The 19,549-nt window shown below is 43.9% G+C and overlaps 1 protein-coding gene and 1 long non-coding RNA gene across 3 annotated transcripts in view; one reads left to right on the top strand and one right to left on the bottom strand.

Annotated features, from left to right (window-relative positions):
* HEATR5A (HEAT repeat containing 5A) overlaps positions 1-1,343 on the top strand; it is a 76,823-nt gene extending 75,480 nt beyond the window's left edge. For both annotated transcript variants that reach the window (XM_056546026.1, XM_056546025.1), the window contains one exon: positions 21-1,343. In XM_056546026.1, the coding sequence (XP_056402001.1) occupies positions 21-322 (302 nt within the window). In that variant the 3' untranslated portion in view covers positions 323-1,343. The remainder of the gene's footprint in view (positions 1-20) is intronic.
* Positions 1-15,532, bottom strand: part of LOC130295362 (uncharacterized) — a 24,997-nt gene extending 9,465 nt beyond the window's left edge. Inside the window, exons 1-2 of the long non-coding RNA XR_008848800.1 lie at positions 15,313-15,532; positions 12,972-13,134 (exon numbers count right to left, since the gene is read on the bottom strand). This is a non-coding gene — a long non-coding RNA (uncharacterized LOC130295362). The remainder of the gene's footprint in view (positions 1-12,971; positions 13,135-15,312) is intronic.
* Between the last annotated feature and the right edge of the window lie 4,017 nt (positions 15,533-19,549).

Raw genomic sequence — 19,549 nt, 5'->3', positions numbered from 1 at the left:
GATATCCTTTTGTTCGGCAGGCCCTCCCATTGTGTCTATGGTGTTCCATCTAATCATTTCCTTCCTTTTGGATGAAAATACTCTCTGTTCTGCTCCTCCATTCTCCCGAGCTCTTCACGACTTTGGCCTGCAAAGCCTTACACAGTTTGGCGCCAGCCATCCTGATCAGTTTCGCCACCTGATGGGTTCTTCCACTGCACTACGTTCTCGCCTAGAAGCCGCTCTTCGGGGCAATCAAGAAAGCCTCAAGCCTAAACCTCGAATGGTCAGGGGAGGGGGGCAAGGTTCCCCAAGCATTCAGCTTAAGACAAACTTTCTGTGAAATCTTGCTTCCTTAAAGCAACACTACTTCATTCCTTGCAGCCTTAATGCTTGCTCACAGCTTTTACAAATAATATCAGAAGTGCCTGTGATATAGAGGAGATACGCAGGCCTTTCTGGTAATGAAAGGAATGAAGGTTTGCCTGTACACGACATGATATGTCTTAATAATCTGATGCCTTAAAAACGTAATTACTTAATTGTATTATTGCAACACATCCACTGACTCGGTGTTGTCACCTTGATACATTAAATAGGATCTTTACCTCCTAAAAATGCACAGACAAGCTCAATACTAACAGCGAATGTACGAGAATCCTAGAAGTGCACTGAGAGCCGTACAAGACGTCTTGTCACAAAAATGTATAATTCTCCATGTAATCTGAAGTTATCTGTCCTCTTTGAATTTAGCAGCACTTTTACAAATGACCTATATAGAAGGTGGATAGTGCGATGGCGCTGAAGAAAACTCTACAAAATTTCTGTTTTGCACTGCTGTACCGAATACTGTGTTTTGGTTTTATTTGCCGGACTACTACTTATACAATTTATTACTGCACTACTTTTTATAATTGTCTTTCTATTTTCAGTTTTTCCCTGTACTACGTTCCTTAGTGAACTAGAACCGCAAAGCCTTCAGTCCTGAAACAGCCATGTTGAAGTACGGTTGCATTAGGGATATTATGAGGTTTGTGGTTGACCTTGCAGGCTGTGATAGACCCTTTGATCTAACATTGTATGTTACTAACTAGCTTAAGGCTAGCTGAATTTTGCTTTAAAGAAAGTCTTACCTGTATATACTTGAGTATAAGCCGTCCCGAATATAAGCCCCAAAAACCCAGGAAAAGTTATTGACTCGACTATAAGCCTAAGGTGGGAAATACATCATCCCCCCCATGTCATCATCCAGACCCCCGTCATTAATACCCCCATCATTATCACCCCTGTCATCCTCACCCTGTCATCATCCCCCTCGTCATCATCCCCCCCCCCCTTCATCATCACCGCCTGTCAATCCCTTCTAAGTGGTCTTCAACCTGCGGACCTCCAGATGTTGCTTAACTACAACTCCCAGCATGCCCGGACAGCCATGTCCGGTGGGGAGGGTTAGTCGTTCCAGGCTGTCCATCTTCACCGGGAGGCCCTCTTCTCTGCTCCGAACCAGCCCTGGACTAGTGACGTTGCCTTGACGACGACGCGCAGGGACGTCCTTGTGCAGCAGACGTCCGTGACGTGCCTGCGCGGTGGCGTTAATGCAGCTTCACTAGTTCGGGGCCGGGCCCGGAGCGGAGAAGAGGGCATCCAGGTGAAGATGGACAGCCCGGAACGACTAACCCTCCCCACTGGATGGTCCCTGTAGCATAGATGGCCCGGACCAGCTCACCCTTCCTTCCCACCGAGGGGAGGTGAGTAGAAAACAAAATGGGGGTCTGGATGATGACGAAGGCCAAAACTACAACTCCCAGCATGCCCGGACAGCCGACGGCGGTCCGGGCATGCTGGGAGTTGTAATTTAGCAACATCTGGAGGTCCACAGGTTGAAGACCACTGAGAAGGGATTGACAGGCGGAGATGGACGGCCAGGACCATCCCCTCACAGCTAAAGCCAGAAACGTTTTTTGTTCACTCGAGTATAAGCCGGGGGGGCGTTTTCAGCACTAAAAATCATGCTGAAAAACTCGGCTTATACTCGAGTATATACGGTATATAAAAACAATAAAATAACCAATACTTCCCTGTTCCTTCTCCACTGCCTTCCTGCTTCACATCTTGACACAGATTAAATGCCCACTCAGCCAGTCACCACTGCGGCTAGTAAATGGCTAAGCAGGCTATTTCCTATATGTGGAGACGAGCACCAGAAAGCACCGATCAGTGGCTACCAGGCAGGCGACTGTTGGGGATCAGAAAGGGGAGTAAGGTTTATTTTTTATATTTTTTATATTTTTAAGATATTTTTTTTGCAGTGCCAGACAAGTCCTTTAATGCATGTCAAGCACCATCTAGGCCAATGTTTCCCTTTCATTTTACTCCACTGAACAAAAGTAAGGGATTAAATTGTGGATTAAATCCGGATCTGTTGAAGCAGGGATGAAACCTGAAATTTGGAATGAAAACAGATCTTCTACACAAAAAAGGTAACTGGTCAAATATATCTAGATTTGTTACACCCCAATGTCAAATCCAGTGTTTTCCAAACAGTGTGTCTCCAGCTGTTGCAAAACTACAACCCCCAGAATGCCCTGACAGCCTTTAGATGTCCGGGCATGCTGGGAGTTGTAGTTTTGCAACATCTGGAGACATACTGTTTGGAAACGCAGATCTAGGCTGTCATTTTTGCACTCTCTAAGGCAGTGTTTCCCAACCAATGTGCCTCCAGCTTTTGCAAAACTACAACTCCCATCATGCCCGGACAGCCTTTGGCTGTCCGGGCATGCTGGGGGTTGTAGTTTTGCAACAGCTGGAGACACACTGTTTGGAAAACACTGGCCTTGATATTGGGGTGTAACAAATCTAGATATATGACCAGTTGTGCAACAGCTGGAGGCACACTGGTTAAAAACACTACTGTAGGGTCTGTGAGTTAATGTACCTCTACAGATGTCACCTACTGTCCTATCAGTAAATGTAAGATCCATATACTGTATGCAATGTATCTTCATTAACCTTTTTACTAGTTTTACTTTTTTTTTTATGTTTATGTATCTTTTTTTTATTGTTGTTTTACTTTCTGTGTCTTGCATTATGTCATATAAAGCATCTTACATATAGTTTCATGGTAAACCACATAAAAAGACACTGATCTACTTCATCTGTCTTTGAACAAAATCTCTGCTAGGAAATTGTCATCTGCTGTTGACAGATCTGACAGCTCTTCTCCGCCTCCTTGGCACTTGGCTGAGAAATAAAAAAAACTAAGTTTCTAGTACCCGCTTGTTTTGCCGGCACCCAAAGGTTCCGTAGTGTGAATGAGCCCTAACAGCTAGCCAGCAGTGTCTGCAGCTATTAGCAGCAAATAGAGCTGACAGATTCCCGAGACAAGCAGAGCTGTCAGCAGAGAGCACTGTTGTCAGAAAGAAAAGAACAACTCAACTTCAGCAGCTTATAAATGCTGGAAGGATTAAAAAATTTTAATAGAAATAATTTATAAATCTGTTTAACTCTCTTAAAGGGGTACTCCGGTGAAAACCTTTTTTTCTTTTAAATCAACTGGTGGCAGAAAGTTAAACATATTTGTAAATTAATCCTTCCAGTAATTATCAGCTGCTGTTATGATCCACAGGAAGTTCTTTCTTTTCTTTTTGAATTTCCTTTCTGTCTGACCACAGTGCTCTCTGCTGACACCTCTGTCCATTTTAGGAACTGTCCAGAGCCGGATAGGTTTTTTTTATGGGGATTTGCTCCTACTCTGGACAGTTCCTAAAATGGACAGAGGTGTCAGCAGAGAGCACTGTGGTCAGACAGAAAGGAAATTTTAAAAGAAAAGAACTTCCTGTGGAGCATAACATAACAGCAGCTGATAAGTACTGTAAGGATTAAAGGGGTACTCCGGTGAAAACCTTTTTTCTTTTAAATCAACTGGTGGCAGAAAGTTAAACATATTTGTAAATTAGTTCTATTAAAAAAATCTTAATCCTTCCTGTACTTATTAGCTGCTGAATACTACAGAGGAAATTCTTTTCTTTTTGGAATGCTCTCTGATGACATCAAGAGCATAGTGCTCTTTGCTGACATTATTATAAAAATAATGACTTATTTATTGTTGTCCTTAGTGGGATTTGAACCCAAGTCCCCAGCACTGCAAGGCAGCAGTGCTAACCACTGAGCCACCATGCTGCCCTTAGCATACATCTGCTATGCATGGTTGCTAAAATGGACAGAGATGTCAGCAGAGAGCACTGTGTTCATGATGTCATCAGTGTTCCAAAAAGAAAGGAATTTCCTCTGTAGCATTCAGCAGCTAATAAGTACTGGAAGGATTAAGCTTTTTTAATAGAAGTAATTTACAAATATGTTTAACTTTCTGGCACCAGTTGATTTAAAAGAAAAAAGGTTTTCACCGGAGTACCCCTTTAAGCCAGTTGATATATATATAAAAAAAAATCCTGGAATACCCCTTTTGGCTGATTTGTTTTAGTGTTAAATTGCATTATTTGGGATGTCCCGATACTGGACATATGCACAAGTACTTGTACTTATGCAAATGTCCCTGATACCTGCCGGCGGGACCTCTGCCGGCAGGTATCACTGAGGTGTCCTGTGCACGATACCAAACTATGCAGTGTGCTCGGCAGCTGAGCGCACATCATAGCCAGTACACCGGGACCAATTGCAGTGATGTCCGGTATTAACCCATTAGACGCCAAAATCGAAGTTGATTGCGGCGTCTAAATATCCTGAAATTAACTGCCGGTTAGCTCAGGGAAGCTGATCGGGATCATAGCGGTGTAATCATGGCAGCTCGATCAACTGAGAGGATGTCTGGGAGTCCCTTACCGTCCTCTGTGCCATCCAATCGTCACTCCTATACTGCAGCCAGCCATGGCAGGCAGAAGAAAAGGAGCGCCGATAACAATGATCTATGCTATGGCATTGCACTGATCAGTGTATGCAGTCTACAGATTGTATGTAATAGTCCCCGAAAGTTTAATAATAAATGTGAATTAACCCCTTCCCTAATAAAAATTTGAATCACCTCCATTAAAAAAAAAAATAAAAAAAATAAAAAGAATTTACATTTAAAAAAAAAATTTTTTCCCATTTAAAATAAATAAATAAATAAAAGTCGAAAAAGCCATGTTACATAAGATTGAAAAAGTATTGGTAATTAGTATCAGCGTGTAAAAAAAATAAAAAATAAAGTATCAGTTTCATAAAAATGGTATTGGAACATCCGTAATGGTTTATGGTTAAGAAGCATATAGCATTGTAGGCACAAAAGTAGCACGAAACAAAACCACACGCAACAAAAAAAAAACTATAGTTTTTTTTAATGTAAAATCCATTATTTCTGCAAAAAATATTTTTTTTATAATTGTCATTTTTTTTCTTCTTTTTATGGCTATAAAGAATAACTGATAAAAAAAAAACCAGTGTGAACAGAGCCCAACTTGTGAATTGCTAATACAGCTTCAGGTCATCTACAGCTTCTGACAGGCCGTATTAAAGGGGTATTCCAGGCAAAAACTCTTTTATATATATCAACTGGCTCCGGAAAGTTAAACAGATTTGTAAATTACTTCTATTAAAAAATCTTAATCCTTCCAATAGTTATTAGCTTCTGAAGTTTTCTGTCTAACTGCTCAATGATGATGTCACGTCCCGGGAGCTGTGCATGATGGGAAAATATCCCCATAGGAACTGCACAGCTCCCGGGACGTGAGTCATCAGAGAGCAGTTAGACAGAAAACAGCAACTCAACTTCAGACGCTAATAACTATTGGAAGGATTAAGATTTTTTAATAGAAGTAATTTACAAATCTGTTTAACTTTCTGGAGCCAGTTGATATATATATAAAAAAGTTTTTGCCTGGAATACCCCTTTAACACTGTGTCTTGACTGTTTCAGAGTAGTGTCAGATTTTTTACCTTGCACTGAGTAGAAAGGACCAGAATAAAAGTAAAAGCGGCGAAAGGTAACCAAGGTGTTATCCAAAATTAAAGGGGTACTCCGGCCCTGAGACATCTTATCCCCTGTCCAAAGGATAGGGGATAAGATGTCTCACCGCGGGGGTCCCACCGATGGGGACCCCCGCAATCTTGTATTCGCCACCCACCTGTTTGAGCAGCACACCGTGGTGCCAGCTCACAAACAGCCGTGTGGCGACCACGGGACAGGAGTATCGTGACGTCACGACTCCGCCCCCGTGTGACGCCACCCCCCGCTATGCAAGTCTATGGGAGGGGGCGTGATGGCCGTCACGCCCCCTCCCATAGACTTGCATAGCGGGGGGGTGGCGTCACACGGGGGCGGAGTAATGACGTCAAACAGGTGGGTGGTGAATACAAGATTGCGGTGGTCCCCAGCGGCGGGACCCCCGCGGCGAGACATCTTATCCACTATCCTTTGGATAGGGGATAAGATGTCTCAGGGCCGGAGTACCCCTTTAAGCCGACTGTTCAAATGAAGTCTGTTATATATGCAAAGCATAAGATTGTAACCCGCAAAACAATAATGTCTCTAATCCTACTGTGAATTCACGTCAATGTGCAAAATAATTGTGTGATCTGCCTTTATTTTCTTACGATTTTAACCCTTTGCTTCAATTGCACATATTTACTACTATTTTTTCATGTCCAGTACTAGCGGCACTAGATGTAATGTCTCTCTTTGTGTGTTTCTGTGTTACCTGTTCTTCAGTTCATACAATTGCATGTGGTGTGAATATACTGCAGTATTAATAACTGTGAACGTGTGCTGTGTCGGAGCGCTGACAGAACCAGGCGCGATCGCTCTGCCAGTGGCTGCTATGAACTTTGTGTACTGTATTTTTCGTATTGATTTATGTTTGTATTTTTAATCCTCTCTGAATCTAACACTGCCGGAATAATTCCGAATAATTGCTAAGCTGACTCCTGATGCCGTTATTGGACAATTCCACTTTTAAATAAAATTACTTTAACAATTTCTGATATTTCTTTCGATCCAGAAGACATCAGTGTGCAGTCTATGGAGACTACTATATCGGCCAATTTCTGCTATGTGTTGTCTGTTAAAGGGGTACTCCGGTGGAAATATTGTATTTATTTATTTATTATTTTTTAATTCAACTGGTCCCAGAAAGTTATACAGATTTGTAAATTACTTCTATTAAAAAATCTTTACCCTTCCAGTACTTCTTAGCAGCTCTATGCTACAGAGGAAGTTCTTTGCTTTTTTGAATAAATTTTTTGTCTTGTCCACAGTGCTCTCTGCTGACACCTCTGTCCGTGTCAGGAACTGTCCAGAGCAACATAGGTTTGCTATGGGGATTTTCTCCTGCTCTGGAAAGTTCCTGTGTCAGCAAAGAGCACTGTGGACAAGACAAAAAAGAAATTCAAGAAGAAAATAATTTCCTCTGTAGCATACAGCTTCTAATAAGTACTGGAAGGGTAAAGATTTTTTAATAGAAGTCATTTACAAATCTGTTAAACTTTCTGGCACCAGTTGAACAAAAAAAACAAGCAGATTTGTAAATAACTTCTATTAAAAAATCTTTACCCTTCCAGTACTTTTAGCAGCTGTATGCTACAGAGGAAATTCTTTTCTTCTTGAATTTCTTTTTTATCTTGTCCACAGTGCTCTCTGCTGACACCTGATGTCCGTATCAGGAACTGTCCAGAGCAGCATAGGTTTGCTATGGGGATTTTCTCCTGCTCTGGACAGTTCCTGATACGGACATCAGGTGTCAGCAGAGAGCACTGTGGACAAGATTAAAAAGAAATTCCAAAAGAAAATAATTTCCTCTGTAGCATACAGCCGCTAAAAACTACTGGAAGGATTGAGATTTTTAAATAGAAGTAATTTACAAATCTGTTTAACTTTCTGGCACCAGTTCATAAAAAAAATGTAAAAAAAGTTTACCACCGGAGTACCCCTTTAATCCTCATCTACACTCTGTGAAAACCGCATTAGTCATTCATCTTTTTTTCACACTGTGGATTCAAGTTCTGCAGCTGCAAAAATATGCGCTGTAGTTATTGTGAAGGATGGCGTGGATTCCTATTGAAAACAGTGGGATACATTTTGCATAGACATAGCCCTGAGGGGAAGCAATTTCATGCCAGCCCCCGTAGATACCACTGATGTTGCATATGTCTGACTGCTTAGAGGTGACAGTTTTATTTAAAAGATTAATTTTATGTTTTACTTCTTATATCTAAGCAAAGTTATCAATACAAAACAGCGTTTTCTAAGGCTTTGAAAAAAAACAAAGCTAATGTCTTCATACTTGACTTTTGTTTAGTCATTAAATTTCTTAGACCAGTGTTTCACAACCAGGGTGCCTCCAGCTGTGGCAAAACTACTACTCCCAGCATGCCCGGACAGCCGTTGGCTGTCCGGGCATGCTGGGAGTTGTAGTTTTGCAACAGCTGGAGGCACCCTGGTTGGGAAACACTGTCTTAGACTATCACAGGACTATGGTTGTCTACAGAACTAAATTATTTTGAATGCTTCTTAAACACCAGACTAATACAATAGATAATCAGCAGGATTTAGTAAATAAAAACTTAAAAATACAGACCTCTCTCATATAGGACTAATAAATGGCTAGTTGTATATAATAAAATAAAAAGATAGTATTTGTTATAATTATTACAATAGATAAGTGTCTATTGTAATAATTAGTCACATTTATTTGTAAGAATTATAACAATAAATACTATCTTTTTATTTTATTATATACAACTAGCCATTTATTAGTCACATCTCACATATATATATACACACACACACACACACACACACACACACACACACACACACACACACACACACACACACCCATATATACTCGAGTATAAGCCGACCCGAATATAAGCCTAGGGTGGGAAACACATCATTCCCCCCCCCCCATGTCATCATCCAGACCCCCGTCATTAACACCCTCATCATCATCACCCCTGTCATCATCCCCCCCGTCATCATCCAGACCCCCGTCATTAACACCCCCGTCATCATCATCCTGTCATTTTCACCCCCGTCATCTTCCCCCCCCCCCTTCATCATCACCGCCTGTCAATCCCCAGTCAGTGGTCTTCAACCTGCAGACCTCCAGATGTTGAAACGTCTGGAGGTCCGCAGGTTGAAGACCACTGCGGCCTTCGTCATCATCCAGACCCCCCCCCCCCCCTTTAGTTTTCCACTCACCTCCCCTCGCTGGGAATGAAGGGTGAGCTGGTCTGGGCCATCTATGCTGCAGGGACCGTCCGGTGGGGAGGGTTAGTCGTTCCGGGCTGTCCATCTTCACGGGGAGGCCCTCTTCTCCGCTCCGGGCCGGCCCCGGACTAGTGACGTTGCCTTGACGACGACGCACAGGGACGTTCATGCACAGGAACGTCTGCTGCGCATGAACGTCCCTGTGCGTCGTCCTCAAGGCAACATCACTAGTCTGGGGCCGGCCCGGAGCGAGCGGAGAAGAGGGCCACCCGGTGAAAATGTACAGCCCGGAACGACAAACCCTCCCCACCGGACGGTCTCTGCAGCATAGATGGCCCGGAACAGCTCACCCTTCCTTCCCACCGAGGGGAGGTGAGTAGAAAACTAAAGGGGGGGGGGGGCTGGATAATAACAAAGGCCGCAGTGGTCTTCAGCCTGCGGACCTCCAGACGTTTCAAAACTACAACTCCCAGCCGATGGCTGTCCGGGCATGCTGGGAGTTGTAGTTTTGCAACATCTGGAGGTCCGCAGGTTGAAGACCACTGATGAAGGGATTGCTAGGCGGAAAGTTCACTTGAGTATAAGCCGAGGGGGGGCGTTTTCAGCACGAAAAATCGTGCTGAAAAACTCGGCTTATACTCGGTTATATATGGTGTGTGTGTGTAGATAGATAGATAGAGAGATAGATAGATATATATATATATATCTATCTATCTCTGTATTTTAAAGTCTTATTTGTCTTTCTTTTTGGCACAAGGGGTTACGTGCAACATAAGTACCTCGAGATATATATATTGTTAGCCCCCCAACTTCCATTTGTATTAGGATTTAGTATATGACAAATAAATTATTTGTGACCAAGGGTGTATTTGGATTTTAGGGGGGGCGGGGTTACTACATCAAAATAGCATGGGTTCCCCAAGCAGCCAAGCAATTTGGCGCTTTTCTAAAGCGTCATTTAAACATTTCCATATTTTTACTTTGTTTCCAAGTGGGATGGTGGGGATTTTATCGTCTTATATCTATTATGGCATTTCTTCTGGTTGCCATCTGGTCTGTTTTGGGTATCCTTCATCTGGAGATTATCATCATCCTGAAAATGCCTTTTGGACTGTTAGGCTAGTTTCGAACAGAGCATACGAGGGCACCTTACACTGACTGAATCAGTCTGTGCTAGGACCACATGGACATTGCCGACTCCATAGATGGAAATGTATTCCTCACGGATTCTTCTGAAAGAATAGCGCACACTGTGCAGCGGAATCCCATTTATCGCAAATGGATTCTGCTGCACCAGAATTTCTTCACAGAATTACACTCTGAACTTCCTCAGTATGAACGCTGCCTTATGTTGTGGTTGAGGCGATCTGCTAGTGATCTGCTGTCCTTCATGTGGACAGCGAATGACCTAGTTATCCTTATCTGTGTCCCATTTCTCTTAACGTGGCTACCAATCTTGTACCTCCTTGTAAGGGCCATGTTGTCTGACCTGACTCTTACTGCTTTCTCCTGTATAAGGGGAGTAAAGTGAAGAAGGGCATAATAAATTGCTCTAAATTCTCTCACATTGGAAGATAGAACTCTTTCTGAAGCACTCCAGGCTTTTGAGACCACTCTAGTTCCTCTTAACTGGGACTTTCAAGTGCTCAATGAGAGTGAAGTCTTCCAGTCTGACAGGCTCCTGTTTCATTTCTTCCAGATCTCTCCTTGAAGTGGTCTTCAGTGCCACATTGCCCATTGCATCCATGCCACCAAGCCGGTATTTCCATGTTTCTTCCGGTATTTTTCAGTAAGGAGAACCTGGACAGAAACAGATTAGCTTTTGCACAGCAGCCGCCACTGCAGCCCACTGTTTTAAGTGGCCGTGGCCACTTTAAATCAGTTACCTGCAGCAGTAACGAGTCACATCCTCTTGCGCAGAAGAGCCGCGAATCTACAGATTTTATTAGCTACTCACAAATGGCACCCTTACAAACTCCAGCTACTGCAGCATCTCAACGAGGATGACCCAGATCGGCGCACTGAATTTGCAGAATGGGCAAAACAAAAATGTGAACAGGACCCTCAGTTTACGCAGAAGATTTTGTTCAGTGATGAGGAAACTTTTATGTGAATGGTGAAGTTAACAAACAAAACCACCACTATTGGTCTGACACTGACCCACATTGAATAGATCCCTCCAAGACTGTTGGAACACAAAAATTGATGGTATGGTATGGTATATGGGGTACAAAGATAGTGGGGCCATTCTTCATCAATGGAAACCTCAAGGCCACTGGATATGTGAAATTGCTACATGATGATGTGTTTCCCTCTTTATGCACTGAAGCTGGCACGTTCCCTGAGTTTTTCCAGCAAGATGGTGCACGACCACATTATGGGTGTCAGGTCCGAGCATTCCTAGATGAACAGTTTCCTAGAAAGTGGATTGGTTGTCGTGGCCAGTTGAATGGCCCCCAAGGTCTCCCGTTCTGACCCCCTTAGACTTTTATCTTTGGGGTCATCTGAAGGCAATTGTCTATGCTGTGAAGATACGAGATGTGCAGCACCTGAAACTACGGATACTGGAAGCCTGTGCTAGCATTTCTCCTGCGGTGTATACGGATACTGGAAGCCTGTGCTTGCGTTTCTCCTGCGGTGTATATAGTAGTATATAGCAGTGTGTACGGATACTGGAAGCCTGTGCTAGCATTTCTCCTGCGGTGTATATAGTAGTATATAGCAGTGTATACGGATACTGGAAGCCTGTGCTAGCATTTCTCCTGCGGTGTATATAGTAGTATATAGCAGTGTATACGGATACTGGAAGCCTGTGCTAGCATTTCCCCTGCGGTGTATATAGCAGTGTATACGGATACTGGAAGCCTGTGCTGGCATTTCTCCTGCGGTGTTGCTATCAGTGTGTGAAGAGTGGGAGAAGAGGGTTGCATTGACAATCCAACACAATGGGCAGCACATTGAACACATTTTATAAGTATGGAATTCACAAAAGGGGTACCACAGCTTAAAACATAACTTTTAATAGTGCTACTAAAAAATTTATAAATCCCCACTGACAATTAACAACAGAACAATGTCTCACATACAAAGACTCAGAGGCGTAGATGTCAGCCAGCATGAGACGTCAAAGAAGGTCTAATTATATAGTCAGGGAGTACCAGGGGTAAATATAGTGTTGTATCGGGGGGGGGGGGGGGGCGCTATGGCCCTATATTGCCCTAGCAGGGGAGATGTGATGAAACTACCCCTTCTCGCTCAGGGAACTGTCGGAGCACTCGTCTTAATAAGGACGACCCCTGCCCCGATCTACCCCTTGGTCAGTCCCTGTACTAAAAAACAAAAAACTGTCTGCCCAACCACCCAACGTGTTTCCCCCAAGTCATTGGGTTCTTCAGGAGCATAGGGGCGTAATATGAACCAATACACACAAGATAGCGTTTAGGCTTAAATCAAATAAATGAACAAATGCCAAGAATGCCAAGGCTAATAAAATGCACCAGTGATGTAAAGTGCACTAATAAACAAAGACCATCAATTGCACGCTGCCAAATGTAAACATATAACACATAGCCCATAAAACAGGGTCTCAGATGTTAGCAGCTTGCCAATTACCCAGAGCAGAGCCCTGCTTCTGGGTATAACTCACGTGACCACAGTGGCGGCCAGGAACCATGACCGCAATGGCGGTTCGTCCTAAGGTGCTGTTTACTGCAGTGGCAGAGTGTGCAGCTACGGCGTCTGTGTCCCGCTAGTTAATGCCATCCAACAGGAAACGCTTTATAGCACTAACCTTAATGGCCGCTTCAACGCTCTCTAAGTGCGCGCCGCATCCGGATAGCGATGTCACAGGAGTGCGCCGACGTCACTTCCGGGGGCGCATGAACAACGTCGAGCGGAGCGTCCAGCGTTGCTAGGTGATGCTGGCTATACTGCTGCGCATGCGTCACCCGCAACTAGTCAATAGACATATAAAGTATTTGAAAGGCGGAAACTGGTGCTTGTTACATTTTATAAGTTGTCAGAAACTTGTAAATAACTCATGAAAGAATAAAGTTACATTAAAACCAAGCACATCATTTTTTTTCTTGTGAAATTCCCAATAAGTTTGATGTGTCACATGATCCTCTTCCTATTGAGAAAACAAAAGCTGGATTCAAAATGGCCGACTTCAAAATGGCCGCCATGGTCACCACCCACCTTGAAAAGTTTCCCCCTCACATATACTAATGTGCCACAAACAGGAACTTAATATCACCAACCATTCCCCTTTTATTAAGGTGTATCCATATAAATGGCCCACCCTGTAGATCAGATGTGGTGACTTCTATGTAGTTGTAAGGTGATCCCTCAGAACAGACTTCTCTGATGGCCCTAGGCCCCCCCGTGAGCCCTTGTGTGCAGATACACAGGCCCTAACATTAACAGTCCCCCTTCTGTCCTTCTACATTCTCCAAACTGCAGATCTCCAGATATTGCCAAACTACAACTTCCAGCATGCCCGGACAGCCTTTGGCTGTCCGGGCATGCTGGGAGTTGTAGTTTTGCAGCATCTGTAGGTCCGCAGTTTGAAGACCACTGTTCTACACTGTACAATGTAAATATTCACTGCTCAAAAAAATAAAGGGAACACTAAGATAACACATCCTAGATCTGAATGAATGAACTAATCGTATGAAATGCTTTCGTCTTTACATAGTTGAATGTGCTGACAACAAAATCACACAAACATTATCAATGGAAATCAAATGTATCAACCCATGGAGGTCTGGATATGGAGTCACACTCAAAATCAAAGTGGAAAACCCCACTACAGGCTGTTCCAACTTTATGTAATGTCCTTAAAACAAGTCACAATGAGGCTCAGTAGTGTGTGTGGCCTCCACGTGCCCGTATGACCTCCCTACAATGCCTGGTCATGCTCCTGATGTGGTGGTCTCCTGAGGGATGTCCTCCCAGACCTGGACTAAAGCATCCGCCAACTCCTGGACAGTCTGTGGTGCAACGTGGCGTTGGTGGATGGAGCGAGACATGATGTCCCAGATGTGCTCAATCGGATTCAGGTCTGGGGAAGGGGCGGCCAGTCCATAGCATCAATGCCTTCCTCTTGTAGGAACTGCTGACACACTCCAGCCACATGAGGTCTAGCATTGTCTTGCATTAGAAGGATCCCAGGGCCAACCGCACCAGCATATGGTCTCACAAGGGGTCTGAGGATCTCACCTCGGTCCCTAATGGCAGTCAGGCTACCTCTGGCAAGCACATGGAGGGCTGTGCGGCCCCCCAAAGAAATGCCACCCCACCCCACACCCACCGCCAAACCAGTCATGCTGGAGGATGTTACAGGCAGCAGAACATTCTCTACGGCGTCTCTAGACTATGTCATGTCTGTGTGAACCTGCTTTCATCTGTGAAGAGCACAGGGCGCCAGTGGCAAATTTGCTAATGTTGGTGTTCTCTGGCAAATGCATCCTTCACAGTGTTGGGCTGTAAGCACAACAACCACCTGTGGACGTTGGGCCCTCATACCACCATCATGGAGTCTGTTTCTGACCATTTGAGTGGACACATGCACATTTGTGGCCTGCTGGAGGTCATTTTGCAGGGCTCTGGCAGTGCTCCTCCTGCTCCTCCTTGCACAAAGGCGGAGGTAGCGGTCCTGCTGCTGGGTTGTTGCCCTCCTACGGCCTCCTCCTTGTCTCCTGATGTACTGGCCTGTCTCCTGATAGCGCCTCCATGCTCTGGACACTACGCTGACAGACACAGCAAACCTTCTTGCCACAGCTCGCATTTATGTGCCATCCTGGATGAGTTGCACTACATGAGCCACCTGTGTGGATTGTAGACTCTGTCTCATGCTACCACTAGAGTGAAAGCACCGCCAGCATTCAAAATGGACCAAAACATCAGCCAGGAAGCATAGAACCACTCCTTTTTTGGGGGTGTCTTGCTAATTGCCTATAATGTCCACCTGTTGTCTGTTCCATTTGCACAACAGCATGTTGGACAGTGGACAGTGTGATTTCACAGAAGTGTGATTGACTTGGAGGTACAGTGTGTTGTTTAAGTGTTCCCTTTATTTTTATGAGCAGTGTATATCCTCCTGTGTGTAATGTAGAAGGAGCCGCACTCACCAATAGATGATCCGGGAGGTACAAGATATCGGTGCCGTCCATCATGCGTCTATAAAAAGGAAAATGGGCAGAAAATCTTTCCACAGACATCACCAGATGCTGCCAGACAGCTCCAAGGATCATGGCGGCTGGTCTGTGACCTCAACAGTCTGAACAAAGAAAGCACTGACCAATCAGGACTGGAGGCCCCAGTCACATGACCTCTACACTGCGGCTGACCGGCTTTTAGGGATTATGTTTACAGCTGGACAAATATAGTCATCAATAATAATGAAGGAAACTTATATAAACCTTGTATAAAGGAATAGTTGCCCATAGCAGCCAATCAGATTCCAGCTTTCATTTTTCTTTTTAAAAATTAAAGGAGTCATATGATTGGTTGCTATGGGTAACTGCTTCACCGCTCCCCTCCTCAATGTCCGGATCACTGAAAGACAATGGAAGGGAAAACTAGTTGTGGAAGCTTTTTACAGTAACTTGAATGTCATTTCTAGTGATGTAAACCAGAGATTGGCGCAGCTGGAGAAAGGCCGGGACAGTATACACTGTTCAGCCATAATTATAACCACTGACAGGAGAAGGGCATAACATTGATCATTTTGTGACATGGCGCCAGTCATGGGGTGGTGTATATTGGGCACCAAGTGAACAGTCAGTTGTTGGATGTAGGAAAAAGTGGGCAGGTGTACGGATCTAAGCAACCTTGAATTGTGAAGGGTGACGGACGGATTTTTAAAGTCCCCTTGAAATGTCCGTGTCAAATCTTTCCTTATAGTTTGGTTGCAAGACCACTTGAACAGATGCCAGGGCCCATGTTGGTCAGGATAAATATGTCCTACACAGGACATGCAGTAGGGGGCGGTAGACTTGGCCCACATAGACTTGGGTTAATTGAGAAGTTATAAATGGTGGTCTTTAGGGTGTCATCCATAATGTGCGTAGATAGTTTTGTTACATACAGTAGCTTTCTGTTTATGTCAAAAATGGTAGTTACATTGGCAATTTCTTTACTTTTTCTGGAAAGGCTAAGTTCAGATTGCCATTGTGCTCCGTCATGTTCTGGATTAGTTCAGCTCTTTTTTTTTGTGCCGAGCGGAACCAAAACGGGTCGGAGAACAACTGACACCGCCGAGTCCCGACAGATCCCATTGCCTTGAATGGGGCCCTTCAGGGTATTTAGAAAAAAATTGACGGCAGGTTTTCTCTGCTCAACTCCCACTCCATTTACCGCAGCACAACGGTCTTGTGAATGAGCCTTAAATGGGTACTCTGCCCCTAGACATCTTATCCCCTATCCATCCCTATCATCTGGTGCACGGTGCGAGCTTCGCTCCTGATGACTGGCAGGGGCCAGTCATGTCATGTAGGGGCATCACACCCCGCCCCCTTAGTGCAAGTCTATGGGAGGGGGTGTGGTGGGAGAGATCATGTAGGTTCCCAGCGGGGGGACCCCCATGATCAGACATCTTATCCTCTAAGATGTCTGGCAGCGGAATTCCCCTTTAAAGGGGTACTCCACTGGAAAACATTTTTTTTAAATCAACGGGTGCCAGAAAGTTAAACAGATTTGTAAATTACTTCTATTAAAAAATATTCAGCTGCTGTTATGATCCACAGGAAGTTCTTTTCTTTTTGATTTTCCTTTCTGCCTGACCACAGTGCTTTCTGATGACACCTCTGTCCATTTTAGGAACTGTCCAGAGCAGGAGAGGTTTTCTATGGGGATTTGCTCCTATTCTGGACAATTCCTAAAATGAACAGAGGTGTCGGCAGAGAGCACTGTGGTCAGGCAGAAAGGAAATTCAAAAAGAAAAGAACTTCCTCTGTAGTTTACAGCAGATGATAAGTACTGGAAGGATTAAGATTTTTTAATAGAAGTCATTTACAAATCTTTTAAATTTTCTGGTACCAGTTGTTTAAAAAAAAAAAAAAAAAAATTTGTTTTCCACTGGAGTACCCCTTTAAGAATAGTAAAGAATGCAGCACTATTCCTGACAGAGCCCGAACAGATCCCATTGCAAGGCAAAAGTGCCTGTCCTAGGCGTCCTATTTCTACTCCACATTCAGCAGTAGCAGACATGTTGTGCATTAGGAAATATTCTAAACCGCTTCATTTACGGGCGACCAATTTTTATCACTGATAAATGACACTTTTATTGTTTTGTACTTTTCTGTACTGTGCCCGGTCCTTGTAAGTAGTAATGATCCTTTTCATGGTTTACTTCCAGAGTTTGCATTTCAAAGTTAATTCTTTCATTTTTAGGTGAAGGCATGATGAGGCTTGTGGTTCATACTTAGAAGTCATGCAGAAGCATGTAGTCCCATTTTAGGTGTGGTGTAGTCATTCTGAGGCTTGTAGTCCATTTCAGGGTGTGGAGTAGGCTTGATGAGGGCTGTCGTTCTATATTGGATTTAGAATAGTCATGATGAGGATCGTGTTTATACTGTAGATCTGGTCTGAAGTAGGCATAATAAAAGCAGGAGTATCGTATTAGATGTGGAGCAGGAATTCTCGTAGTTCCCCATCAGGTTCAGAGGTGCAGGTACAGCATAAGTGTACGACTTTTCATAAAGAATATTTCTAAAGCTGTTGACTATGTGATTGTGTTTGCAGCGGTAATATATTTATGTATTTGCTATATGTGAATTTTCAAAAAGTCGCATATTGCTGATGGAACTGGCCTCCAAATATCAGAAACCCAAGCCACTTCCAACCACACTTAGAAAACTGTAGAAAAGGACAGGTGTCCTGCACTCACCGCGTAAAACCTGGTTATTCGGCTCCCAGCTCCTCCGGTAGGGAATTCAAGACAGTGTGGGGCGCTCAGAGGCGACTGCCGGCGGTTTCACGCATAGAAATGCGCTTTGTTCGGCCTCACTAATCCCCTAAATCCAGTGGAACAGCGCATAATACTTAAAGACTCTAACTTGCTAAAGTCCCAACCTTTGTCAATCTCCAAAGAAAGCCGTTGTATGCTTAAGAGACTGTTCCATTATTGAAGCTTGCCGAAAATCTTCAGTAAAAGTTATACCTATTTCAGAAAACTCTCCGGTTGTGGACATTCTATTATTCTCTACCTCCCTATCGCTCTTGGCAAGGGTGGCGGTAGGACAAGTATTACTGAGGAGCCCTCACCCTGGCGTCACGAATAGCAAGGGTTAACAAGCACCCTTTAGTAACCGCACAGCTTCACTCCCCATACCCTACACCCCCCAGGCTATCACACAGGTAAGTCCAGGTTTTTGTTTTGGCTGATGTTTAAAAAGAGTTCAATGCCAGATAACCCCTGTAAAAAGGACCCCAAACATGATAAAACAGCAAACCATATAGCAACGATTCTCACGTGTCCAAACCAACAGTCATACCCAGTAAGGCTCCTGTTGGCACCCAAGTCTTTCATTACAAACGGCTGACATTGCAATTGGAGCCATGATGCCACTCCCCGACTGTCAATCAAATCCAACCTTACAACTGCATACGTCTATGGAGTGAAAAGGTCAGATTTGCCGGCCACCAGAGGAGTGAAGCATGCTGCCGCACACTTCAGCAGCTTATAAATCATAATTGCAGAGAGACCCGCTGCAATCTCGACTTTTGAAATGACTGGGCAACATGTCAGTAGTTGTTCTAAAAGACATGATGCTTCAAAATCATTGGGTATGCTATGGTATATTTCAGTACCCCTTTTTACTGCTAACGAATACCAGCGATGTATCCTAAGAATGTCATGTGAATGGGGCCTTGGGCCATGTTTACATGCCAGAATTTCTTTATAGAATTACCCTTGAAAAATCTGCATGAATTTATAGCCAATACGCTTCAATGGGATTCCGCTGGATTCGCATTTGTGGTGTCCCGGTACCTTATTGCATATCGTACCTAGTGTAGAGGTCCCCAAAGTCAGAGTAACTAAGTTCAGGTAGGGTTCCTCAGGTGGGACAACCCCTAGTCGCCTCTCCTCAAGTCTAATTCTCTAATGATAATACATGGATATATTTAATAATAGTATATATCTAGGATAATGTATAGTGCTTACCTTGTTCAGCGTCGCAGGACCTTCGGTCATGTGACCATTCTAATAACCTCTATGGTATGTTGGAGGACCTTTGGAGGTCCTTGGGTCATGTGTTACCCACAAGTCTTTTTAATGGTGATTGACATCAGTTTGGACCAATTAGCATTAGTCCAGCCCCTGCCCTTATAAGGAAGCTGCGTCCAATTATCGCTCTCTTGGGT

Source organism: Hyla sarda, chromosome 11 (genome assembly GCF_029499605.1).
Source record: "Hyla sarda isolate aHylSar1 chromosome 11, aHylSar1.hap1, whole genome shotgun sequence".
Lineage (NCBI taxonomy): Eukaryota > Metazoa > Chordata > Amphibia > Anura > Hylidae > Hyla > Hyla sarda.
This window is presented reverse-complemented; position numbering and strand designations above follow the sequence as displayed.